The sequence below is a fragment of the Bubalus bubalis genome, chromosome 11, assembly GCF_019923935.1.
Source record: "Bubalus bubalis isolate 160015118507 breed Murrah chromosome 11, NDDB_SH_1, whole genome shotgun sequence".
Lineage (NCBI taxonomy): Eukaryota > Metazoa > Chordata > Mammalia > Artiodactyla > Bovidae > Bubalus > Bubalus bubalis.
Genome location: NC_059167.1, coordinates 31,732,044 through 31,758,901, shown reverse-complemented (window position 1 = coordinate 31,758,901; position 26,858 = coordinate 31,732,044). Strand labels below are relative to the sequence as shown.

The window sequence follows — 26,858 nt, the reverse complement described above, 5'->3', positions numbered from 1 at the left end:
AGTGTCTACAGGTGGTCAGTGCCATGGGCTCATCTTCAGCAGCTCTTGAGAAGTCTCCATGAAGACAGACTGTAACATGCAGTGAATAACAGACAGGATAACAGGTTAGGGAAAAGCTTCTTAGTGTTGTCTGCATGCACAGATATAAAGATAAATGAGGTGTTGACAGAGGAGCAAAAGAGTTCCCACAGAAAGCCTGGAGAGAAGATTCAGAGGTAGCCCGGGTAAGACATCAGACCTTAGAATAATATCAGAAATGTTGAATGTAGCAAAAAGTAGCACTAAGGTTTAGGGACAGGTGAACTCATTTTTATCTGCTAATCATATTTGAGTCTCTTACAGTGAAGTGGTGAAGAGTGAAAGAGCAGCTTTGCACTCAGTATGTATTGCTTGTGATTAATCTGAGGTCTCGTTTTAGGAAAAGAGGTTGTCACGATTCTTCGCACTGCCTCTGAATTTCCAGCAGGACGACCTTTAGCAACTCGTCTGTACTCCCTTTGCCTCTGTTTCCTCCTCAGCAAAATGAGTGTGATGACAGCTACCTCACAGGGTAGATTAAATGAAGGTCGCAGTGCTTGGCACAGTGTCTGATGCATGGGAAGAAGCTCTCTATGTGTTAGGATGTTGCTGCTGCTTCCGTTACAAATACAGTGATACAGTTTGTACAGGCTTGTGTATTTTTCCACTTGTTTTACAGAACCAAAACAGATGGCCCAAAGAATAATATGTGTTAGAGGTTGGTAATGCATAGAACTCAGTTTCCTTCCAAGAATATTATACAAGTTACCCTTCCATCAGTGATCCCTTTCATGGACTTCTTAGGAGAAAGTCTCCCCTTTGGCAAGTCTTCATGCCCAGTGCTCTTTAGGGGACCTCGGAGAAAAATTAAATTCAGCTCCTTCTGGCCTGTGTCTCTGTATCACTGGAGACTCCAGCAGCCACACAAGGGAGGGGGAGATTTGGTTCACAGGTATGAGTTTGTCTTGGCTACTGTAGCGCACACGTCTGTAGAGCACCAGGGAATTACACAGGGGAAACTGAAGATGCATTGCTAAAATGAAGGACTCTGAGAATCACTATATCCCTGCTGGGGATATAGTGATAACACTTTGTATTTTTACGAGAAACTTTGACATAGTTAGCTCATTTGATTTTCTCAGCACTGAGGCATGTAAAATAAAATGAAGCTTTCTTCCCCTAATTTTGACTGCAGAATCTAGATCTACTCTTAATCCATTACAATTATTTTAAAAGCATTTTCAAAGTATAGAGAGTTTTCTCTGTGTATTAATCTTAAGCTTCTAAAATGATCTCTCTTCTGTAACCATGAACGTTAAACTTACAACAGTCTGTCATGGGACCCCAGACATGGGACGTGATTTTGTTGTAGTTTTGGAAATTTGCCCTAGTTTGAGGCAATAGAAAGATCTGGCGCCTTCTATTTCATTTTATAGGTTCAAATACCATTGAATATCACTGTGGGTTTTGGCTTGCTGAATACCTTGGTAGCAGTAGGGTTTTGCTAACTTTAATACATCATTTTAAGAGGAGAGAAGGGTTCAGCATTTATACTCCCATTGTAGCTATTTTATTAACATGTTAAATAATAATCAGGGGCTGTTCTAAAAGCTCATCAAATTTCCTTAGCTTTTAAAAGCCATGAAAGTGAAATCCAGTCCAACTTCAAAGCCTCTGCTATAGCCTTTGTCCCCATCATCTGGCTTGTTCAATCTCCACATGAAATTCATGCAACTCCCTGAGTTTGGATATCAGTTACTACCAGCCTTTAAGGCACTGTGAGCAACAGTTACTTTGCCCTCTTCTTGTGACTACTTAAAGAAGAGTTTTGAAATTGTTGCTTTTATCTCACCAGAGTAGACCTGCCTAGAAAGATTTGTTTAGAGAAAGTTTGTTTCTTTTCTTTTAAGTAAAGTATAGGCCTGAAATGAATAGCCCTACCTTGAAGCCATTATTCCAAGGATGGGGATCCAGACACAGTAAGTAGTAGTAGCTACTTCATTGTCCAGTACAGCTCTGTGTGCCTAGACCAGCACTTCTCCATGGAAACAAGAGGTATCAAGTGTACTAAGGTGCTCTAGTGAAGAGCTGGAATTTTCCCCTTCAGGTTTGTTTTGTCACACAAATGACTTAGACCCATACAGGTTTGCATGGAAATCTCTCACCACAAGGCCATCTTCAAGTGGACTTGAGGCTCTGAGGGGACAGAGGCCACAGTCACCTGATTTGGGGGGAAGGTGTGGGCTCAGATTGACAAAGATCTTCCATCCACGGAAGCCCTAGGGACTCTGGTGCTGACTTCAAGTCACCCTGGTTTGTAAGATGCAGCGATTTAGGAATCAGTTCCTGAATTCCTTGGGTTTCAGTTCTCTTCAGCTCAGATATTTTTTTCCATTAAATTTTCTCAAACTCACAAGCTGTCACGGCACAAGGGCTGGACCTGGGACTAATGTGTGTTCATTTTGTTGCCTTCCATCTGATGTTGAGCTTTATTTTACCTCCTCATCTGAAGCAGTACCTCGTTTTGGTCACATCAAATGAGACCCTTCTTCAAAATATTTACTGTCTGCTGGAGCCTGAATAAACCAACTGCAAAAGTCTAGTTAACAACTGGCCAAATCCCATGGTCATTTTTAAAGACAACTTCCCCTCTTTTGTGAGTTTCATCCAGACATGTAATCTGGCAGTAGTGTCTTTAGCGCCACACAGAACCTAGAGGTCCTTTGTCCTTGCAACAAACACAGTCCCCTTCCCAATGTTACTGCTCCCCTGAAGGAAAACAGCATCATCTTAACCACATGTGGCTAAGTTCTCATTTCATCTCCCCTTGCTCCCTGGTTCAGAAAACGTGCCTTTGTCCACCTAATTCTGACTTCAGCACGATCTGTGGAGATTTGATCAGGAGTACCACCCTGGTCAAAGGGACATAAGACAAATATCTTACATCTCCGTGTCTTCTAATGGTTTGTGTGGGCCATTGTCTAGAGGCTCTGGGAGTCAGATGTTTTTGTGACCATTGTGTGTATCTGGTGGTATATCACTTTTTTTTTTTTTTTGTCTGTCTCTTTAGGACCAGGAAGAAAACAAGGGAGCAACAAGTTGGCCTGAGTTCTACATTGATCAACTCAATTCCATGGCTGCTGTAGGTATCCTTTCTGTTCTCTGACGCAGTTTACAATGCAAGTTTAGTACAAAGCATGCAGTTGCATAATAAATTCACTTAAGTAAGAACTACCAAATATCATTATCTCTCCAGAGTCCATTCCAAATGTTCAGTGTTGCGGGAGAAAGGGGAGGCAGGAGTGATACTTGGCAAAATGATTATTTTTCAGTATGTTTTACGTAAAATCAGCACATACTAAAATATAAGTGAGTTTAATGTTACTGGAGGAAATGTATCACAAATCTGGCTTCTGTTCAGCTTTAACTTGCAACTGGTCTTATCAATCATGTGGAACTTGGATAGGGCAACACCATTCTAAATGCTAATACCATTTAGAAATAGTACAATGAAACTATCCCTTCACTGTTCTCTTTCCCCTCCCCTTTTTTTTTAAAAAAAAACTGAGGGCTTTCTTGGGTTCCTGGTCTTATAGGGTACCGAAATATTCTTTTACTCATATAAATAATAAAAAAAAAAAAAGTTTATGAAATAGGTGGTTTAATGAAAAGGCGTAATAGTAATAATGCTGAGATGTCCTTGGGAAATCTTTGGTAGGTGGATTTTTGATTTAGTAATTGCTAAAAAGGTGTTCTCAATGTCTAAAATGCACATTCCAGTCACATGAATATCTCTGCGATGTCACAGTTTTGAGCTGCTTGAGGGATCCAGCAAAGATACACAGCAGAAAGCACATCATCAGCATTTGAGTCTTAATAGCTTAAATCCTGTCCATGTTGATAAAAGTTGGAGGTTTCCCACAGCAGAGCAGTCTTTGCCTCTGTGGGCACACTTCTGATTTTAAGAGTGTATCTGTCAGGTTCAGCTTTGAGTTTACTACATTCAAGCAGCTGACAGCTTCCATGGTATTCTCTCTACCTCTCCCTTTCCTCCTGTCCCCAGGGTCCTTGGGGAGAATTCATTTCTTATCATTTAGAGCAAACATTCTAGATTGTCTAATACTTGCTGCTGCTTAAAAAGTTAAAAACTGACTAGACTATGTGAATCATTCACACTTCTGCTAAACTTTCAGAGGCCTTGACTTTTTGTAACTTCCTCTTTTCTAGCTTTTCCTTTGATGAGGCTTCTTCTGCTGTCACACCATGAACAAAATAAACAGCCTGGCACATGTGAACAGAGCTGTATAAATTATAGAAGAAACTGCATAAGCTTTTTGCCCCAAGGGTTTCTCTAAAAGCACAGCAGAAAAGAACAGAAAGTAACCACCAAATCCTTCCACCAGGCATTCTACACAATGATGAGAAAAGAGTGATCTCAGCATTCATATGAATGTGTTAACAGAACATGAGGCTTGTGAGGGCCTTCGGGGATTTTCTCTCCATCCGCCTGAGCAATAATAACCCAGAGCCATTTGCATTTCCTGCACGTAAAGGTTATTTCTGAAATCTTGTTCTTGGCTGTTAGGGGAAAAAAAGAGCTGTCAGGCAGAATGTCTCTCTTTCTAATTAAGTCAGCCTTATTTGATGTCTAACGTGGAAAGTTGCTCCTTTGTTAACGTATTCACTTCTGTGAGTAGAGAAGTACAAAATAACTGGGTTTTTTCCTTTCTTCAAATTTTAGGGCAGTTCGGTTAATCTGTCCTTTAGTGACTTACTCCACGCCTTGTCTGCAGTTGGCCTGGCTTATTTCCTGTACTACAAGGTCCCCAATGTGCCAGTTTGTAGCACTTCTTCAAGAGCCTCCCTTTCCTTCATCCAGATCCTTGGACTACCTTTTGCTACATTCACACATCATCTACATTTCAATTATACTTGCTTCCTAGTCTAAAGCCCTCTCCGAGAGTATCTCCAGGCCCTTAAATGTTAGTGACTTTGCTCTTCTTTATGGACATGAGTGTGAGCAAACTCTGGGAGACAGTGAAGGACAGAGGAGCCTGGCAGGCTCCATGGGGGGTTGCAAAGAGTCAGACTTAGCAACTAAACGACGACAAATGCATTAAACACCTCGCAAAGCTTTCTTCTGCTCCTTGAAGAACAAAGCTAGCATCTTTTCAGGGTTAAGGGTAAAGGCATTATAACAATTGATGAAATAATCAGGCCTTAACACTTCTGCATCTATAAAGGAGCAAGGAGGTCTGATGAGACCAGAAACCCTTTGCTGAGTTTTCTGTTTTTCTCACCCTATTAAGTGGCCACCACCTCCTTAAAGGTCTTGCTAACCTCTCTGGAGAATTCCTCACAACGGAAATTCTGAGACATCATCCCTGGGGACTTGGAAAGGCATATGACTCCTCCTGGCTTGGCAGCTAAGCTCTCTGGCTCTGCTTTGGGAATTGTTGAAGGGGTGTTTATCCACATCATCATCATCCATTGTCTTCAGCACCAGCAGCGGCTGCTGCTATTTAGCGTGCGCCATGTGACAGGCAGACTAACAGGCACTTTACATGCTGTTCTAAATCCTTACAAGCACCTCCTGCTCTAAGTGCTACTTATAGATAAGGAGTCTGAGACTCAGAAAGGTTACCTTGTCCAAGGTCATCTCATTTGGAAGTGGTAGGGAATTTAAGCCTATCAGTCAAGCCTATCAGCTCAAAGACTCCTTTCCAGCTTGCCTCTCACTAACTAGGTTTTTAAAATCCTTTATCACTGTGGAAATCCCACCCACTCCCCACCTCCCAGCTTTTCTGAGGTGGGGACAGGCATCTGCAGAGTCTGATAAACAGTCCAAGTTGAGAACCGCAGCACTTACTGGTCTGTGAAGCCCTCTGTGGAACAAGTGCAGTTACTTTATGGAAGCCTCGTAACAAGAATTCTTTGTTCTTTAAAGGACCCCTGAGTGATCTGTTGGCTTTTAAAGAGTGAAAAACAGTTTAATAAAAGGAGAGCGTGTTCCAGAAGGGCCTGGACTTTCTTGGTGTGTGGCTTCTGTATGCACTGTCAGGGAGCAAGGATGTGAGGTGATGAAGTTCTGTGTGCTTAGCGGGTTGGCTTATTGATTTCACACCAGTGAAACGTTTCAAAAAGAAGCTTACTTCCAGACTTTCCCAGCCAGGGATGGTTTCTGTGCTTGGTTTGTACATCTCTCTCTGCCCTGCATGTTCCAGTGTAAACCTCAGCAGCTTTGACCAGAGGAGCCTCTGCTAGGACGCACTCTGTCCTTTGCCTGCCCCTCAAATGAGCAGAGATTTAGTAAGTGGTTCGCGCAGCCAAGGAGGCCACCGGAGCCCTGTCCAGTGTATGCCAAGGTGCATCCTGGCTGTTTGGCGTAGCAGTCATCTTAGGAAATGTAAGCATATCCCCCTTTTCTATGAAAAACTGCAAATTTAGACTTCTCCATAAATGTGAAGCTTGAAAACTTGAGAAACTTCATATAAATTATTTTATTTTGAAAAGTCACTTTAGAATATCAGGTTCATCTACATAGAATCGATTTTCTCAATACAATAAACAATCTTAGATTCAACTCCACTTGTACTATGCACAGAAAAGAGGATAATGTCTTCTGTTTTGAGAGGAAAGTAATAGTTCTTATATTGGGAAAGGAAATTCTAATTTAAATTTCTTTTCATAAAACTCCCAACTCCTCTAGGGAGAGACTTAATGTAGTCTGCCTTTATTTGGAGGTTCCCCCTTCCCCAAGATTGTTAAAAGGATAAATATGTGCATCTTTATTTGGTATTAATGAACCACAATAAGAAATGTATTTAGTCTTTAATTTGGGAGGTTTGGGTGACTAAGCTTAGGAACAAGAAATGTTCATAAAAGTCTTGATCCTGGACTGCGGATTCAAAGTGATTGCTTGAGAGTCTAAACAAATTCAGCTGTGCCACAGGAGATTAAACGTACTTGGCTAGATTTGTGCTAAATTTTCCAGGATATGGGTCTCACGGAGCGATGAAGAAATTCATTGGCTATTTGCACACACAGCCTCTTCCCCCGCCATCCTCTGGTGACAGCTGTCAGGGCACATCTCTAACAAGAGGACAGCTTTAGCAGAAATAATTCAAGTATACAAAACAAGACTTTACTGATTTTTATTTCAGTTGCTATGAATGATACTGATATATGTTTGCTTTGAGCTTTACCCTCCTAAGTGTGAAGTCAAATTTAGGTTTTAGTTAACATTTAGTTACTTAATGCTTGTACTGTTAACGTGAAAAAATTAAGTAAAGTCACCCCTTGATGATGTGTGGTCCTGGAAGAAAGGGAGAGACTGTACCATTGAGACATATGAATAAGAGCCAAATGTTTTCTTCAATATCCCAGTCTGTTCCCCAACCACGCATTTTATCAGAATAGGTAACAGGTAAAAACACTGAGACTGGACAAGCACATGTTAAAAGTAGGAAGAAGGCAAGGGACCTGTGGTTCTGTGGGTGGAGGTACCTAGGGCCTTAAGCCTTGGGATACTTTTAGTACCAGGCTTTCCTGGTGGCTCAGTGATAAAGAATTCACCTGCCAATGCAGAAGATGCGGGTTCGATACCTGGGTCAGGAAGATCCCCTGGAGGAGGAAATGGCAACTCACTCCAGTATTCTTGCCTGGTGAATTCCATAGACGGAGGAGTCTTCTGGGCTACAGTCCATAGGGTTGCAAAGAATTGAACACCACTTAGTGACTCAACAACAACAACTTTTAGTACACGTAGGTGACCATGAGGTAAAAGGAATGAAAACAACTTTTTAACAAGTCTGTGAATCTTACTAGCTTTCATGACCTTGTGATATCAACTGAGCTCTGCTTCCTAGGGCCTTCTTCTTTAAAGTGAGGTCTATAGACTGCAGCATCAACTCCGTAAGGAGCTCAGCATCTTTGGCTTCACCTCAGATATGCCAAATCAGGACCTGCATTTAGCTTCCCCAGGAAATTTGTATCCTTGTTAAAGTTTGAAAAGTACTGCTCTAGTCCTGGGTAGGAAGAGAACACACACACACTCTGTCTATACCCTGATTTCCAAATGATGTTGAATCATTTCTAAAACTTGAGCATTTACTCTGAAGGAATTGTCTATCTTTGTGTCAAGTCAAATTGAATCATTCTTCTTAAAAATAATTTGATGTAACAGAAAGTGTAAAAGATTACACTTTTTGGCTGAGGAATGAGAGAGAGAGCATGGGAAGATTGCTGCCTGCTTCTGTTTGATAGTGCAATAATATTATCTCATTGTCAGAATGTTATATTTAACTACAAGTCTAATCTTTCTATCAAGTATAAATAGTAATATCTTCATCAGAGTGTAGTTATAGAATAGTTAGTTATATAAGTGTTTGGAAAGCTTAATCTCTACTAAGATTTCTCAACACTTTCTTAAAACTTTATTTAAATTCGAAAGAACTAACTTGTACAATGAATTTGTGGAATTCTTGGTGCTTTTGCTCTACATGCTGGCTTATAGTAAATCTCAGTCATAGTCTCATTTGATTGTTTGTATTAAAAGTGATAGTAGCATGTACTCTGTGGGCTTGTTTTGCTTGTGCCATAATTAAAACATATAATTTAAAGAAGTTACTTTATAATTTTCTTTGCATAGAGAAAATCTCTCCTGGCTTTAGAGAAAGAAGAGGAGGAAGAGAGAAGTAAAACTATAGAGAGTTTGAAGACAGCACTAAGGACGAAACCAATGAGGTAATGTTTTGCTAGGCAGCATGTACTGCTTGTCTCTTTTCTTTTTCTTCTTTTCTACTTTCTTCCTCTTTTCTTTTTTCCCTTCCTTTTTCTTAATTTTTCTGCAACAGCCAAACTTTTGGGGTAGTCTTAAAATAAAAACATGTAATTAAACCATGGATGAAAGACCTTACACATTGAACATTCACTAAATTATTTTTCTTCAATTAAAAAAGATGTAGACAGGCATGAAGATGGCTGAAGTTAAAAATGGCAGACTAACAAGTGTTGGTACAGATGTGGAGAAATTGTAACCCTCATTCATTGATGGTGGGAATATAAAATGGTGCAACCACTTTAGAAAACAGCTAGACAGTTCCTCAGAATATTAAACATTGTGTTGCCATATGAACCAAACAGTGTTGCACCTTCTTGATATATAGCCAAGGGAAGTAAAAATATGTCCCCTAAAACCTTATATGTGAATTTCAGCATTATTTATAATAGCCAGAAATGGAAGCTATCCAAATTCTATCAACTGATGAATTCATAAGTAAAATGTGATATATCTATATAATGGAATACTTTTCAGCCATAAAAAGTAGTGGAGTACTGATGCATGCTACAACATGGATGGGCCTTGAAAATATTTATGCAAAGTGAAAGAAGCCAGACACAAAGGGCCACATATTGTATGATTCTGTTTATATGAAATATCCCAAAAAAGCCAATCCATAGAGACAAAAAGATAAGTGGTTGCCTGGGGTTAGGAAGAGAGGGAAATGTTCTTCTAGGGTTGATTAGGGGTAATTAAAATGTTCCAAAATCAGATAATGACCATGGTTGTACAACCCTGTGAATATATTAAAAATCACTGAATTATAATTTTGAAAGTATGGATTTTATGGCATGTGAGTTATTGCTCAGTAAAACTGTTATAAAAGATGGATTATCATCTACTGTACGCCTCCCACACCTTTATTAACGCCTTTAAGGTTTGGTAGGATATGGGGTGCTTACAGGTGCATTTCATTAGAACAAGATCTAGCTTGGCTAGATCTTGGTCACATGGTTGGATGAAATGACTGGAAAATAAAGATTCCCTATATTTGACTATAAAATTATAAGAAAAATCTTCTGATTTCTCAAAAATTATATACAGTTGTATGACAGAAGTTTTCTAGCCTATTCTAACTGTTTTCCTCTGTATATGTGTTCCAAATTCTGAGATGTTAGTGGATGCCCAAGGCTAAATAAGTTTGGAAATTGCTGGAGTAATCTAGGTTTTGTTACTTTGAACTTTTCAAAAGGCTTAACCTGCAGATGTACCTTGTGAATTATTCTCATTGATTGACTTTAAAAATATTAGTATATAGTAATCAAGTATTGCTTTTATTTGTTTTATATATTGGGATTCCATATAACATGTCATACTAAAGGAGGGCTTTGCTATGAAACCTTAGGAAAATAGACTATCATTTGGCAAGTAAATACCCTGGAGTTCAGGGATGCTTTTGATTTTCATTGGTGTGGGGCATGCTTGAGTCAGTGGTCAACACTTAAACGTGCCTGGAGACTGGATGCTATCCTAACACAGGATCAGCAGATGACTTTAACCTAAGGCAGATATCTGAGTGTCTTCTTGTTCCTCGTTTCCTATGGTTATAAGGTCTGTTAATTGGTTGTTTATATCAACTAAGATCTTTTCTAACTCAAATGGAGATTTTTTTCACACTTCTGGTTAGACCTGACCATTGGGTCTGTGCCAAGGAAGAGGCCTCCAATTAAGAAGACTTCATCAATGTAAGCCTTCTGTTACTTTAGGAACTGCATCTTCTTATTTTCTCCTGACCACCACCCCCCTAAACTTTTCTCTTAAGGGCTATTAAAGAATTCCAAAGAGACTTAGGTCTGATGCACTTTAACCCTCTTCTCATGACAGGTTTGTGACCAGATTCATTGACTTGGATGGCCTGTCATGTATTCTCAACTTTCTAAAGACCATGGACTACGAGACCTCAGAGTCTCGAATACATACCTCTCTCATTGGATGTATAAAGGCGCTAATGAACAACTCTCAAGGTCGGGCTCATGTCCTGGCTCATTCTGAGAGTATTAATGTTATTGCTCAGAGTCTGAGCACAGAGAACATTAAGACGAAGGTGGCCGTGCTGGAAATCTTGGGCGCTGTGTGCCTGGTTCCCGGGGGCCACAAGAAGGTTCTGCAGGCCATGCTGCACTACCAGAAGTATGCCAGCGAGAGAACCCGCTTTCAGGTGGGTGCTGCCATGCCACATCTTCATTCCTGCCTCATGACAGGTGCCTTTCCTGGCCTATGGGTGGTGGTGGTGGGGAGGGTGCCTAACTTGAAATCTCCCCCTGTGGTGAGCATTCATATGTGGCTTCAAGTATTTCCTTCCTCTTGGGTAAAGAGTAGAATATTCTTTCTGTAGTTGGTCATATGGGGTTGTGGATTTCCAGTAGTCCTCCCCTCTTACCTGCAGTTTTGCTTTCCACAGTGCTAATGGCCCGTGATCAACTGCTGTTTGAAAGTATTAAATGGAAACGTCTAGAAATAAACAATTCATAAGTTTTAAATTGTGCAGCTGTTGTGAGTAATGTGATGAAATCTCATGCCATCCTGCTCCGTCCCTTCCAGGATGTGAATCATCCCTTTGTCCAGAATACCCACAATTTATACACCACCCAGCTGTTAATGGAGGAAAAAAACAAAGTCTATATAGGAGAATACATAGGGTTCAGTACTACCCATGGCTTCAGACATCCACTGGGGATGTTAGAACACATCCCTTGTGGAGAAGGGAAGACTGTTGCACTGAATTTAAAAATGTAGCCCTCCCTCCTTTCTACACATTATATAATACACTTTTCAATCCACTAAATGGGTGTTCTCTGAAAATTTTACAGATTGCCAGTCTTGATTTAGGATCAATATAAACAGTGAAATTATGTCACCACGTTTTTTATACTCAGAAAAAGCAAGTCAAATTAATGAAGCACAACCTTTTGTGTTAATACTTTGTACACATGTATGTATAAACATATATGATGTAAGAATTTTGAAAGTAGAGTTTTTGGGACTAATCTTAAGGGGAAAAGGTAGCTTTCTATGGATCAATGTAATTTTGACTCAACACAAGGTTTTAGAGTAAGGTAGTAACTATTCAGTCCTTTGTTTTCGTATTTGTATCCTTGGTAGACGTTAATTAATGACTTGGACAAGAGCACGGGGCGGTATCGAGATGAAGTGAGTCTTAAGACTGCCATCATGTCCTTCATTAATGCAGTGCTAAGCCAAGGCGCAGGAGTGGTAAGAGCCTTCTGTCACAATCTAAAACATATTATTAAAGAACAATTAAAAAATACTTACAAGTATGTTCTCTAAAGAGCTTAAAAATGTATTCCATCACCCTTCTACTTTCAGGAAAGTTTGGACTTTAGACTTCATCTTCGCTATGAATTTCTAATGTTGGGAATTCAGCCTGTAATAGATAAATTAAGGGAACATGAAAATTCAACATTAGATAGGTAAGTCACACTGTTACGACAGGAGATAGCTCATGTGTTTTCCATGTGTGTAGTGCCAGTCTGAACTACTTGTGACCTAAGGAACTTGTACCAGAATGTTAGACCAGGTAATGATGTTTTTATTAGTAAGACTTTCTGCATGAAAGAAGCAGCAGATTGTGTAGAGAACTTAGTGTAGGTTTCGAGATTAAACGGGAATCCATATCCTAGTGCTGCTGCCTACTTGCTATGTGTTCTGATCAAGTTACTCAATTTTTGTGAACCTTACTGTTCCTATAGCTGAAGAAATAGTGATGATGATGATGACACCATCTTTAAGGGCTCTTATGAAATGTTACTGTAAAACATGTGGAATCACATGGCATCTTTGATAGACATTCTGTGAATGTTAATATCCATTTCCCTATTCCTTTGCTTGTCTGCAAATTTTACGATTTCTAACATAGCCTACAAGTTTTCAGATCTTTCCTTCTACCACTCTTCTCCCTCATTCATGCACGCCACCATGCTTCTTTTCTTAATAGTCTATGATCATGTAGACTTGCCACAGGGCATTTGCACCTGCTGTTTCCTCAGCATTAAAAGATTGTCCCACAGATGTCCAAATTGCTTGTTCCTGCACAGCGAGATCTTTTCCAGTCACTGTATTCACATTCTTTACCTTACTGTACCTCCATCATTCTCTACTCCCTTTACCTGCATGTATTTGTCTCCACAGAACTAATCATTCCCAGTATCAGTAGTTAGGGGCTCAGTAAATATTTGTATGAATAAGTGAAAGGCATGACCATTGCTTTGTAATCTTTAATTCAGTGGTCAAGCAAGTTACTTATATGGACTTATTTTTCCATGAAGAGATTCTGTGAGTAGAATCTGGATTTGGTTGCTTTTGGATTGCAAACTTTTATGAATTGTCTTCTACGTGCCAGGCCTCCTAAGCTTTTAGATTTGTCTCTTGTAATGATCTCATTTCAGATAAATGATGTCTTTTTTCCGTAGCACATAGTTAAGGGAAGGCATTTTAATTCTGTTGTGATACTTCTTTTAGAGATATCTCTGAAATTTTAGGAAAGGTCTTAGTATTTATGTCCTGATTCCTATGTGCCTGTGTTTATAGGATGTTCTACTTTTAGTAAATTGTCTTTGTCTTTCAGGCATTTAGATTTTTTTGAAATGCTCCGAAATGAAGATGAGCTAGAATTTGCCAAAAGATTTGAACTGGTACGTATACTTACAATTATTCTGTTTTGACTCGCAGCTCACAAATTTCCCTGTTGTAACGTGTGTCATAGAGTTGTGTAATGTAAGAGCAAAATCACATTTCTGTTTTGCTACCTAAGTGGCAGGATTAGGTTCTATTTACCTTGGATTTGCTTACCTTACCTTGTAGGAATTGAAGAACTTGAATGCCTGATTTAGACTTCTTTTTTATATGAAACAGGTTCACATAGACACAAAAAGTGCTACTCAGATGTTTGAGCTGACCAGGAAGAGGCTCACCCATAGTGAAGCTTACCCTCACTTCATGTCCATCTTGCACCACTGCCTCCAAATGCCTTGTGAGTGTTTGTGATTACATGTGTTTGTGAATGTTGGGACATCATTCAGAGGTCTCTGTCATCTGAACAGTGTGGCTTAGGTTGGGTGCACACCAGGGATTCCAAACCTCGGTTTTGTGACAGCCCAGTGTGTCTGCAGGCTTCCTTGGTGGCTCAGTGGTAAAGAACTGGCCTACCGATGCAGGAGACACGGGTTCGATCCCTGGATCAAAAGATCCCCTGGAGAAGGAAATGGCAACCCATTCCAGTATTCTTGCCTGGGAGAGGAGCCTGGTGGGCTACAGTCCATGGGGTCTCCATAGAGTCTCCATAGAGTCAGACATGACTTAGTGACTAAACAACAGCAAAGTTGTTGCACAGTTTAAGGGGTGCTGTAAAGCTCTTGGAATAAAATGAATTATACCTCGCTTTGATTTTATAAATAAATATATGCCTTACAACACATGTACAAGGGGATTAAAAAGTACCTCTCAATCATGTAAATGATCAGTGATCATTGAGTGTCAGATTTCAGATATTTGGGAAGGGTAGTAAACATCTGTCTGGTTCTGTGACTCTGGTGGGTGACCCCTGTTGAAAAATATTCATTAAAGTTTTGAAACCACTTGAAGTATTTCCACTGTTCTTTTCTTTTTTAGACAAGAGAAGTGGCAACACAGTTCAGTACTGGCTACTCCTAGATAGAATTATACAGCAAATAGTTATTCAGAATGACAAAGGTCAAGACCCTGACTCCACACCTTTGGAAAACTTTAATATCAAGAATGTCGTCAGGATGTAAGTTGCTTCTTTTTGCTGCCCTTGAGATAACAGCAACAATGTAAGACATTTGTTTTATCTTACTTCAAAATAGCAGTTGGGAGAACTAAAGTGTTCTGGAGGTCAGATATGATGAGTTCCTATATGTATACATGTAATATATATGTGTAACCTCTGGATTTAAAATGGGTCTCAAGCATGCTGAGGACTTGCTTTGTGTTAAACAATTTTTGTACCTAGAGAGCATGCATTTAGCAGTCGGTCTTTTGTGCTTTTTGTAATGAATGCTCCTTTAACTATTATACAGGTTGGTTAATGAAAATGAAGTTAAGCAGTGGAAAGAACAAGCAGAAAAAATGAGAAAAGGTAAATGATGAGGTCCTGACAAGAAAAAAGGTTGTGTTACTGGTTATTGGACAGCTCTCCTTACTGTATATTTTAGAAATTTGCACTGATGCTTCTTATTGACATTGGTGCATAAACAGCCTTTTCCCACCATCATGTCTTAAGGGCAGTGCCTAGTTTTTCTTGAATCAGACTATCTTGGTTGTCATGTTGATTCCTCAATATTTTATCCTTTTATTATAATGATCTGCATTTTTTTAAGCATGTGCTGTTCAGTATTCATTAATTCAGATTTTCTTAACTACCGTTCATGCCAACCTTCCTCATAACTGCTCTTTAAAGCACACTGGATTTTAAGAATATAATAAGGGACACCTAGGGATTACCCAGAATTTTAAAAGCAAAGTTCAAGCCACTTGGTTTCAGCAGTCCAGTTCTCCAGTTGACCTTAATTTGGCACCAGTTATAAAAAGAGAAATCATGCAGAAAATCACTGACCATTGTAGACATACATGTTATGAAATGTTAACAGGCCAGCTATTGATGAGTGTCTCAATATGTCTTTGATATCAACACTTAGCATCAAGTAACTTGGGGGTCATGCCCATCACCATGACAACAACTCACAGAATGGATGGAACTTTTCTCCTCCTTCAAAATTAGCAAGTTAAAGTTGGACCCTTTGAGAAAACGGTCATACTCCTGGCCACTGCGCTTCCTTATGCTGGCACACTCCCTTCTCCCTACCCAAGTGGCGCGTTCTCACCAGTGACATGCAGTGGCACTCGCCCCGATAGTCAGTGTGTTGAAAAGCTAGTCCACAAGATGCTGAAGCATTTCCTTTCCTCATATCACATTTTGTCCATTGAGCAGAAAAGCAGTCTCACCACTGGTACTGGAAAATACAGAATATGAAGTTCTATTATATTATGGGTTCCTCATGAATTCAGATTGGTCTTAAATAAGTGAGGTTGCACATACATTTTTATAAATTAATTCCAGAAACTGCTACAGAAAGAATAGAGACACTAGTTTACCCTAACTTGTAGGGTAAAGAGAGAGTTACACCAGAGAAGATGGTCAATGAATGAGTGATGTTTTGGGGATATACCCTGAAGCCTGAAGACTAAGGTGTGTGAGTTGAAGAGAGTACTTAGGACATAAGCCTGGGAGTCATTCATGTAGCAGGAATGTCCTGAATGGCTGCCAGGTCAAGTGCTATACTGAGCTCTGGGTCTGAGTCTCAGACTGCCCCTGACTACTATGTGAGTAGGCTAAGTCCTTTACTCTTCCAGTCTATCTCTGCAAAGTCAAGCTTGAACCTAATAGGGTTGTTGTGAAGATTAAATGAAAAATACAAGGACTTTAGCATAGAGCCTGGCATTTATTACTTGCCTAAAAAATGGTAGAGGGCTTCCCTGATGGCTCTGCAGTAAAACATACAGTTGCAATGCAGGAGACCATCTACAATGCAGGAGACATGGGTTTGATCTCTGGGTCAGGAAGATCCCCTGGAGAAGGAAATGAGAACTGACTCTAGTATTCTTGCCTGGAAAATTCCATGGACAGAGGAGCCTGGCTGTCTACTGTCCATGGCATCTGAAGACTTGGACATGACTTAGCAATTAAACCACCACCAATAAATGGTAGAAAGTTTTGTAGGATTTAAGCAGTTGAGGTGGTACTAGAGGAAATGGCCAAGGTCAGTCAGAGGAAAGTTCCTAAGCCCTGTCCCTTATCTATAGAATAGACTCCTGGAATGGGATCTGGGGGTTCTGAAATGTTAAAGTCTCTCAAGTGGTTCTGAGGCTTGGTCAGATTTGTCAAAGGCTAGTGACGACTGAAGTGACTTAGCAGCAGCAGCAGCAGCAGTGACCAGTGATAGGAAGTCAGGTCTTAAACAGTTGTCAAAGAGGAATGAACTGGAAATAGAAGAAGGAAAGGGAGATACAGTGGGGTAGTTTTTAGATGTTGCTGAAGAAGTCAGGGAAGCATCCGTAGAGTGGTAGACATAGGTTGATGGTTATCTTAACTCCAAGGCTGGTAAAATCCAAGGAGTTTAGTGACTTGAACCCTTCTCTGCAAACTCGGACTTTGGAGGACTCAGAAGAGAGGAAGTAAGAGACAGAGAGAAAGCAGGTATTTAAATGTGTTATCAAATTCAGAAACAGAGCCCAACTCTGTATAGCTCTGTCCCAGTGGGTTCTATCTCTAGTGGATTTATTGATATAAAAAGACTAGGGATTGGGACCAAGTATTTGAAATAAAAATGTGCAGCCTAAACCTCATTCGTCCTCTTTTCCGAAGAGCATCACTCTTGTCAGTGCTAGAGGCAGCAGGTGTGTTGGCAGCGTAAGCGAACATTATGCAAAAGGGGATGCATTGTTCCATTATAGCAGGACTGGGGGAGTCAGTGGGGCCACAGCTAACAGCTAAAATTTTTCTTCTCTTATGGTTCTCATGCTCAGCAGGTAATCCTGCCCTGAAGGTGTTTAATGCTGAGATGATAAAATTTGCCTTCCCAAATTTTAATAATTGTTGTGCCAGAGTATACAGCACTTCAAGTCCAAAGGGCCCTCGAGGGGAGTGGGAGCAATGGCTTCACATTGGGACAAACCTTGGGTCTGGCAGCCGCACTTCCTCCCAGAGCAGGATCCTCCCTTTCAGCCCCTCCACTAGTTGGACCTGAGCCAGCAAACCTAGCTAATGAACACTGGCCTTCTCTCGTTCCCATTTTTAAGTTGTGAAAAGAAGTCCTATTAATAGTCACTTTCCATAGGGTGACTAAAGGGCCATTTCTAGGACGGAATTCTGAATTAAATACCAAGCAGGCCGTGTTCATCTCCGCAGACAGCTGCCCGTGCTTGTGTCCCCCCTTTGACACTGTCACTGGAGGGCCTCTTCCACCTTTTACAGATGCATTTGATAAAGTTGTTCGTGCAAAGCCCCCTAAGCACGAGCACCATTGAGCCCATGAGTTGCTCCCTTCGATGGAGAAGAGGAATGATATTTGCCTAATAAAGAGCCTCCCAGTCAACCTCAGTCAATTTTCTGTTTGGAGAAAAATGCTTCAGCTTTGAAGAGTATACCATTTTCATGTCCAATGGTTTTCCTGTGTAGAGCACAATGAGTTACAACAGAAGTTGGAAAAGAAAGAGCGAGAATGTGATGCCAAGACCCAGGAGAAGGAAGAGATGATGCAGACCTTAAATAAAATGAAAGAGAAACTGGAAAAAGAGACCACCGAGCACAAGCAAGTGAAGCAGCAGGTGGCGGACCTCACGGCCCAGCTGCACGAGCTCAGCAGGGTAAGGCCACCGGCCCAGGGCCAGGTCTCCATGGCTGGGCAGCTGCTGACGCCTCACTCAGCCCGGAGCCCCGTCCTTACGTAGTCAGCTCTGTGGGCAGGAAGAGAGCCTGAACCTTCTCCTGACCCATCACATTGGTTGTACAACCTGCTGCCTCTGCTGACCCTGCACATTAGCAGAGATGGTTGAGGGTGTTCGTTCTCCAATGCAGATCCTCTCACAAGAATGAGGAAATCACATTAGCTTCTTAAAATGAAAACTTGTTATCGTGAAAATCAAACTGGAGGATGGTACCAGTAGTGAGAGGCATAGAGCACCATGTACAAGTCCATTCGGCTCAACTGCCCCTTAAAGCCCACAATCTCAGATGTGTGAGTTTCTCTATAACATACATGTTAGGCAGCGTTTCAGACTCTCACAATCGTCCGGTGAATTTACTTCTCCCATTGATCTTGCCTTTTCCTATTTTTATTTTTCAGAGGGCTGTCTGTGCTTCACTCCCAGGTGTATCCTCACCTGGAGCCCCCGGGGGACCCTTTCCTTCCTCTGTGCCAGGGTCTCTCCTCCCTCCCCCACCACCCCCACCTCTGCCAGGTGGAATGGGTCCTCCTCCGCCTCCTCCCCTCCCCCCAGGAGGCCCCCCTCCTCCCCCAGGGCCTCCTCCCTTGGGGGGAATCATGCCACCTCCTGGTGCCCCCCTGGGTCTGGCACTCAAGAAGAAGAACATTCCTCAGCCCACAAATGCCCTGAAATCCTTCAACTGGTCTAAGCTGCCTGAGGTAAGCCGTTTGTTCACATTTGCCATCTCCTGGACTGCATTAGCAGCCTACCGTGTTGTCCCAAACAGGGAGACAGCCCTGTCTCTCCAATGGTTTCATTTTCTCACATAGACTCGGGGTTCTTACTAGCTCAGATATTTAAGTGATAAAGCTTCTGAAATAAATGACATGTTATTTAAAGCCAGCTCATTCTGAGCATCTGGTAAGCGAAAAAATTGGGAGAGCAGCACTTTTAAAAAAAATAACTGCATCTGTTCTTTTTGTGTCTAACTATAAACCCCAGCACTTATTAACTTGATGTTTGCAGAACAAACTGGAAGGAACAGTATGGACCGAGATTGATGATACAAAAGTCTTCAAAGTTCTAGATCTTGAAGACCTGGAAAGAACTTTCTCTGCTTATCAAAGACAACAGGTAAGAGCTTGTGCCCTCCAGATGCTGAAACAGTTAAGAAGTTCATGTTCTTGTGCATGATCCCTGGGCCATCTGCCTTAACCATACTGTGATGGGCATCTTAAGTCTAGGCCGTTTGGTCTACCCTGAAATGTTCCTGCAAATAGCATAACACTTGGGGCTGCATGTGTGACTAGGTGCCTGTGTGTGTGTGTGCATGCACGTGTGCATGTGTGTGCATGTTGAAGGCATACAAGCTCCTTGTTGGAGAGAATCATACTCTGGTGTGTGTCTACAACCTTGTCTCCACTGGTGGAAGGAGTCTGTGTCTTCTTGTCACTTGTGCTTAGTCAGAGGGGTCGCCAGGTGAAGATATTAGTAGAAGAATTACCTAACTTGTAGTGTTACCTCCCAGTGTTCATTTCTGAAGCTGTTTTAGTTATACATATGTATCTCAAGGGGTTATTATCAGAAGTGGACTGCCTTTTTTATTTTTAGGACATTTTTGTTTTCTTTTTTTTAACGATATTGTGTTTTATTTCTACTGTACAGCAGAGTGACTCAGTTATGCATATATTTATTCTTTTTCATATTCCTTTCCATTATGGTTTGCAACAGGGTATTGAATATGCTTCCTGTGCTATACAGAAGGACATTGTGATAGGGCTGTTGAGTAGAAGGAATCTTCAAAAGTCTGGGCAATGAGAAGTGACTGGAAGTCGGCAGCTTGATAGAACCTAGCGGGAAGTTTTTACTCTGTCAGAACATGATCAATTCAGAAACGGGGCCCTGAAGGCTGAGCAACTGTGGAGATGGCAGTGGGACAAACAGGACCCGAGGCACTTCTGAAAAGTGAGCGATGTGATGGTCGTGAGAACGTGCGATTTGATGTGGCCGAGTAGGCAGCATCATGTCGTGAGCCCTGGTCACATCTGTGTGGTACCTTTCACTCCTCCAGAGGACATCTTAGTAGAGTTCACAGCCAAGTGGCTTGGTGCCCAGAGTCTCAGAAAAACAAGGAAAAGGTAGAGTGGGGTCTTAGTCAATGGGAGACCTGGGAAGGGGAAAAGTGAGTCCCAGAGCATAAGGAAAAAAGCTCTTAAGAGTAACTGGGGGAGAGAAAGGCTGAGGAGGAGCACAGACTGCATCTTAAACAGGAAGAGGCAGAGGCCAGGAGTCTGTGCAGGGGCTTTCCTCAGGCTTTACCCGGAGGGCCTTACCTCCTGCATGAATCACGCCCAGGGTGGAGCATCCTCAGACAAGCAGCAGACTTCCTAGTCTGCTGAGGCTTGGCCTGGTTCCCAAGAGTGTCTCAGAACAGAACTGCCAAGCCCTGAGGGAGAATAGGGACTGAGGCTGGAGAGAAACAACATCTGAGGGTTTTCTTTTTCAAAATGGCCTTTGATGAAACTAAAATTGAGAAGGAAAAGTAGTATGTCTTTTAGCTAGAATATTTTCCCTTAGGAGAGGGAACACTTCCTTGTGGTACCCTTTATGCTATTTTAATAAAGTACAAAAATGCAGGGGGTTGCCTGCCATGACAGCTCCAAAATAGGAGCTCTCAGCCTGGCCTCCACAAAAGTATGAAGGCACTTGTGCAATGTCATGCATGCCAAATAAAGGAAAATGAAGAAAAAGAAGATAGGACGTTGTCCACTTGAAAGCAAGATACCTTATCTTTCAAGGGCCAAACAAAGGATGTGTTGAGAGCTCTTGCATGGCTGGTACTTGCACCAGACTCACTGCAGAATGGTCCCGACAGGCCTCTTCCTTCTCTCTCACACACACTCTCTCTCTGCTATCCCAGGAAGGTTATTCTGGACTCTTTAGGACATTTTAGCCAGTTTCCAGTAGATTCAAATACTCTTCTGACTTCATCGCACATTACATTGATTCCCCTACTTTAGTTTCAGTCATTAATACTGGTCCATTCTGGTTGCCTAAGATGAAGGTTTGAGAACTTAGAGAAGTAAATAAAAGGAAGAGAAAACAGCATCTATTCAGATGATGCTATTCAAGTCTGAGCTTGTGGATCGCATTTACTGTGAAGGCAGGTGGTTGAAAGACCCAAGTTTACAAGACTCATAATTAACTGCCTTTCAACAGAAGGTGCAGAAGGATGCTGCCAAAATGCTCTGGGACAAATATGTGGACAGCTCTCAAGAGCTCCAAGAGACAGGGTTGCAGAAAGCCTAGCAATTGGGTAATTGTCTCCTAGCAACCAATTGCTGTTTAAGTAATCAGTAGTCATGCCAGTCAGGCTAGACCAGAACGTTTCAGTTGCAGTTAACACTAAGTCATAGACTGGTAAGTAGAATCATTTGTGACATTTCCCAGAGTGCTTCCCGGAGAAAATTCTCAGCACACTTCCTCAGCTGATTCAAGTTATGTTTCTCCTCTTGGTATAAGAATATGAGATTGGAATTTTTAAACAATAAATGTGTTTCCCAAGTGAAGGTAATTTCAACCATTCCACTGAATTTATTGAATGTTGAAAGACAGAAAATTGAAAGATGAAAGCAGTCTAGTTAGGAGCACACAGGATAAAGGAAACAGGGTTTCTGTCATTATGTCCCCTAATCTTGCAACTAATGGCAGCATCAAAAACCTGTACATTTTCATTTTAATCTTGGCGATGCTCTATATAATTGTTATCACACTGAAACTGCTCTCTTTTCTACTCCCAAATGAACACTGGGAACCTTTTTTTTTTTTTCCTGTAATATCTTCTCTTTCTTCCCTCCAGAGCTATATAACCCTGACCAAGCTCTCAGGATTTCAGCCAGTTATGTGACCACGTAAATTTCTCAGAGAGGCAAAGAGTACATGAATACCATTGTCTGTGTACATGTAACAGGAACACTACACAGAGTAAGATTTTGAAAAAAAAATTTAAGCTTCAGATTATTATAATTTAGGTGAACACTGATTAATGCCATTTAGGAGAGATTTTATATATATAAATGTACACACACACACACAAGGTATGCCCTGTTGATATGAGAAATATTGAGTCATTAAAAACTGAACAGATATTTATACTGTCTTTAACTCTAGTTTTAAGAACAAGACCACTTCTATTCAGGATTTTTTTCTTTCCAGTGTAAATATCAAAGGTGTGCAGAACTGAATATGTAAGCTTATGTACTACACGAAATGGAATTTAATAGCATGCAGTTATTTTCCTGCTCACATTCCAGAAGTTCATTTAAAAGTCAGCGTCCTAAATCTCAGAACCTCTTTTCCTCCCTGAAACTGTGTTACACATGATTTCTAAGCCAGCCACAAAAGACTTATTTTAACACATAATGTAGCACATTGCATATTAGCACTATTTCAGATACATTTGAACTATTTATCTTCATTTTGTGGGAAATTTTCATCTTGAGATGTTATAAATTCAATCTCCCTATCTATGCAGTTGGTAGAGTGAAAATGAACTGGAGTTACTACATCTAAAGGAAGACGTATTTCTGTCACAACAAATGAGCAACTGGCTGTCTCCATTCCTCTTCTTCACTCTGCCTGGGGACACCCCTTCTTCATAGTTCTATTATCAGCACATAGTATTTCAAAGCCTTCTGCTCTGACAGAGATCAAAAGATAACCACTTTCCTAGGCTTAGAATCTGACTCTCCTCCTAACATGTAATATACAAGTTGTTGGAGTCATTCTTGGGGTCCCATTTGGAATATTCCGTGGTATCTTCTGATTTATCTTATGGATGGGCAAAGAAATTTCCTTTTTTATTCTTTTTACATATTTTGTTATTCTGTATCTCTAGTTTCTAACATTGAACAATTATATGATTTAGGACAGTGATTCAATAAGCTTGATCTTTAGCCATGGTACATGAAGGCAGAAGGTAAAAACTGTAAATAGTGGTTTTTCTTAGTTCCACAGTAGACGGTAGAAGTTCTATAGCTGGACAACATGGTAAGAGTTAATCAAAAACAGGGTTTTATTTAAATATTAATGCATGCATTTCTCTGGAGAGGGATCTCTAGCTTTTATCAGAATTACAAAGGGATCTCAACCTCAAAAAGATTAAGAACCATTCATGTAAAAGTTGTCTTTGTCTATAAAATGGTGAGTCATTATTACATGGTGAAACCCTACCTATAGGAATTTATCAGCACTGGTTCCTGAAAATACAAGCTCTGATTTCCTATTTATTTTCCAAATCCTAATCCCTGTACCAAAAATCATCTGGAAAAATCAGGCATCCTGTTGGGTGGAGCCAAATGTAGACAGTCCTGTCATGTTTGGTCCAAACCAATTAGTGAATCATTTAGTTTCAAAGAGAATATTAACTTATTTGAAATAAGCCTGGAAACATAATTATTTTTAACATTTTCCATCTAAGAAACTTTGTGATTTTATTTACAATGTGATGATTAAAGGACTCTTAAAAAGGGGGAATCTCAAGACCTCCAATTAGCCAAACTCTCCCATGGCATTCCTCATCCTCACCTTGCAAAAGATAAGATAAATTACTTCACTATTAATGGTTATACTTAGTGCTACTGCTGGTTATAAACAGGAGATCTTGACCAACTGTGCTTCAGCTCAACTAAGAAGCAGAGCAATGGCCAAAGAAATGGACTTGATCATTGTCTTGAAAGGTATAATAATTGTAATGTATGACAGCTTCCAAGTGTTGAGCTCATAAAAATGTGACAGGTACTGTACAAAATACCGTATCTTCGTTATCACATTTAATCCTCACAATAGTAATCCAGTTGTTTACTTCATTGTACAGATAGTGAAACTGAGCCCCAAGTCACATCCCTAGCAAATGCTAGAGGCCTGGTTCTGTAGCCCACTACAGTAGAGGTCAGAGGTCTTAATTTCTTGACACTGGCAACTTGGGGAGAATGAGTTACAGAGGCCTTCATACAAGTTTCTTCTTTGAAGGCCAGACAGGGAGAGTGGTGTCTAAATCCAGCTTGCAACTTGTCTCTTTAAGAATGAAAAGTAGGGTAAGATGACCTCATGGAGTTCACTACACTAGAGTTTTTTCTGCTCTTGAAAAGAGAAACTGCTTTTACAGGGAAAGAGTCCTGAGGAGTTTCAGGGTAAAAAACTTGACAGTTACAACAGGAACAAAATAAAACTGTGACATCAGAGGAAAGAAAGGCTTCGTGTGGTTATCAATTTATTTTTTTAAATGCCATTCCAGAAGAGTAATCCCTCCTTGTATGGGTGGAGCCAGGGGAGGATACGTGTTGTTTCACATTCGAAGAACGATGTGAAACAGCTCATCTGTGTGAAACTGGCCTTGGCAGTGCTGCCAGGACCAGTGAGGCCTTCAGGAATCTGCTGAGTAAATGCTGGTCGTGCAAGCAGTTGGCCCGAAAGCTGGGGTGTATTTTGCACACCGAAGCTTTATTCATGCCATCATGGCAAAAGTACGCAAAGAAAGCTGTGACTTTCTCATAACATGTCAACTACCTCTTCCTCTTCTTCACTCCAGATCTTTTCTATGAACTATTTTAAACAAAGACTGTCGCCCTTGTCTCATGAACAACAGTCCTGAGGCAATGGGGACAGGACCACCAATGGCTCTGTAGCCCATGAATCACTTATTGTCTCTTAATTGGAAATTCTGTCTTTTTCCTCATCTCTCTCAGAGTACGCACAGGCATTGTTTGGACTTTCAAGCTGTACTGAGGGTTGGTTTTACTGACCTATGTTGTTGAACTTGTCTTTTTTCTTTTCTTCATTCTTCCTCATGACACAAGAAGACAGATTATCCACTCAAAAAAAAATTTTTTTGCTGGTAGTAGTTTCTCAAGTTGATGGAATTGATCCATATTTTCTGCTTCAGTTGTCATGTTAAATACATGGAACCCAGTGGTCCTTTCAAAGAGGATTTTTTTCCTTCCCCAACTTGAACTCTTTTGGGGGTGTTTTAAGTCCTTTCGTATCTGATTTTGATTTGCCACCATTGAAAATTGTGTATAGCACCTGCTATCTTCTCTCTTGAACCTGAATGCTTATTAGTACCCTGTTTGTCAGTGTATCTTCAGCCAGACTCGCGTCTTCATCACCTCTCATTGCTGCTCCTGGGGCATAAATTACCTCTTACCCGATGTCACTCGTTTCCTTGACTTTCCTGTGTGTTGCTGTGATTTCTGAACTGCATGTATCTTATTTGCCTTTTCCATGCCTCTGCCATGGCTGTAGGATTTCTTTGTGAACAGTAACTCCAAGCAGGTAAGTGAGCTAAAATCCCCACCTTGCTTAATATAACTCCTTGGCTCACTATAGCGCAAAATGTCTTGGTTTTCCTGGGTTTTTTTCTGATAGGGTAATGCAATGTCTAGTTAATTCCACATTGGGTTTCAACTCTTCACTGAATATTTAGAGGTATGCCTGAAATCTCTGCACAATATGAAATAGTTAAAATTTGGTCACATGTTGCCTCTTAATATAGACTCCATATTGCCTTTGTTTCCTAAACCATTATCCAGTTCCAGAACTGTTTGGTTTCCTTACATTTTTTAAATGCCATGATCTATTTTTTAAATTGATCCCGACCTTTCATAAAATCAGACTCGCTGTATATCAAATCAGTCTGTTTTTACCTTGACGCTCTGTTTACCCAAAAGGTATTGTATGTATAATTGCCTTATGCCTTTTCCACCATAAATTATGGCCCTCCTTGCTTACAACTCTCTGTACAGCAGCAGAGTGTGCAGGTAGTGTTTTATTGTTGATTGAAGTAAATTGAACTAATGCCTGAACTGCACACTCCCTGTTGTCCATCAGGCTCCAGGGTAATGAAAGGTAGCATCTGGGCCTGGGAGCTTCCTATTGCACATGAAGACGTTTGGGAGGTTTTATTGTTCAGCTTTCTGAGTATTCGGGATGCAAATGGTGCTGGGCTGAATGGGCCCTGCAGATGGCTGGACCGGCAGTGGCACGCCTCAGCTGAGCTTGATTCATAGTGACAGTCCTTCTGTCTGCTCTCCACTGGGATTTGGGGGACAAAAGGAGGGTAGCGCTCATTGATAATTTATGCATCTTCAACTTAGAAGCACTTTGTTCTTCCAAATAATGCTTTTTCAAATGTGGGTGGTCAGCTTTTCTTGTCAACTAGATTTTAGCCTTTGTTTCAGTCCCACCACCCACCTCCATTCCCCTCACCATCTCAGCTGTGCGTGTGTGCGTGTGTACGTGTAAACAGCAAATATAAAGGAAAACTGTGTGTCTGAAGTCGGAATGTCCCTGTTTGACTTTGATGGATTTCTTTCCTGCTCTTTATAGAAAGAAGCAGATGCCATTGATGACACACTGGGCTCCAAACTTAAAGTCAGAGAGCTTTCGGTGATCGATGGTCGGAGAGCTCAGAATTGCAACATCCTTCTCTCGAGGTATTGTTGATGTTGTCTCAACATTTCTGGTAGGACCAGCTTTT

At 40.9% G+C, this 26,858-nt stretch overlaps 1 protein-coding gene across 3 annotated transcripts in view; it reads left to right on the top strand.

Moving 5' to 3' along the window:
* The window catches only part of DAAM1 (dishevelled associated activator of morphogenesis 1), a 183,011-nt gene that overhangs the window by 122,800 nt on the left and 33,353 nt on the right, over positions 1-26,858 (top strand). For 2 of the 3 annotated variants that reach the window (XM_025295436.3, XM_044924906.2), the window contains exons 4-17: positions 3,089-3,160; positions 8,669-8,763; positions 10,685-11,018; positions 11,963-12,073; positions 12,188-12,291; positions 13,446-13,512; positions 13,733-13,850; positions 14,489-14,627; positions 14,917-14,975; positions 18,075-18,262; positions 18,742-19,041; positions 19,349-19,456; positions 25,625-25,654; positions 26,708-26,814. In XM_025295436.3, coding sequence (XP_025151221.2) covers positions 3,089-3,160; positions 8,669-8,763; positions 10,685-11,018; positions 11,963-12,073; positions 12,188-12,291; positions 13,446-13,512; positions 13,733-13,850; positions 14,489-14,627; positions 14,917-14,975; positions 18,075-18,262; positions 18,742-19,041; positions 19,349-19,456; positions 25,625-25,654; positions 26,708-26,814 — 1,832 coding nt within the window. The remainder of the gene's footprint in view (positions 1-3,088; positions 3,161-8,668; positions 8,764-10,684; positions 11,019-11,962; positions 12,074-12,187; positions 12,292-13,445; positions 13,513-13,732; positions 13,851-14,488; positions 14,628-14,916; positions 14,976-18,074; positions 18,263-18,741; positions 19,042-19,348; positions 19,457-25,624; positions 25,655-26,707; positions 26,815-26,858) is intronic. The other variant, XM_044924907.2, reaches the window with a different exon arrangement.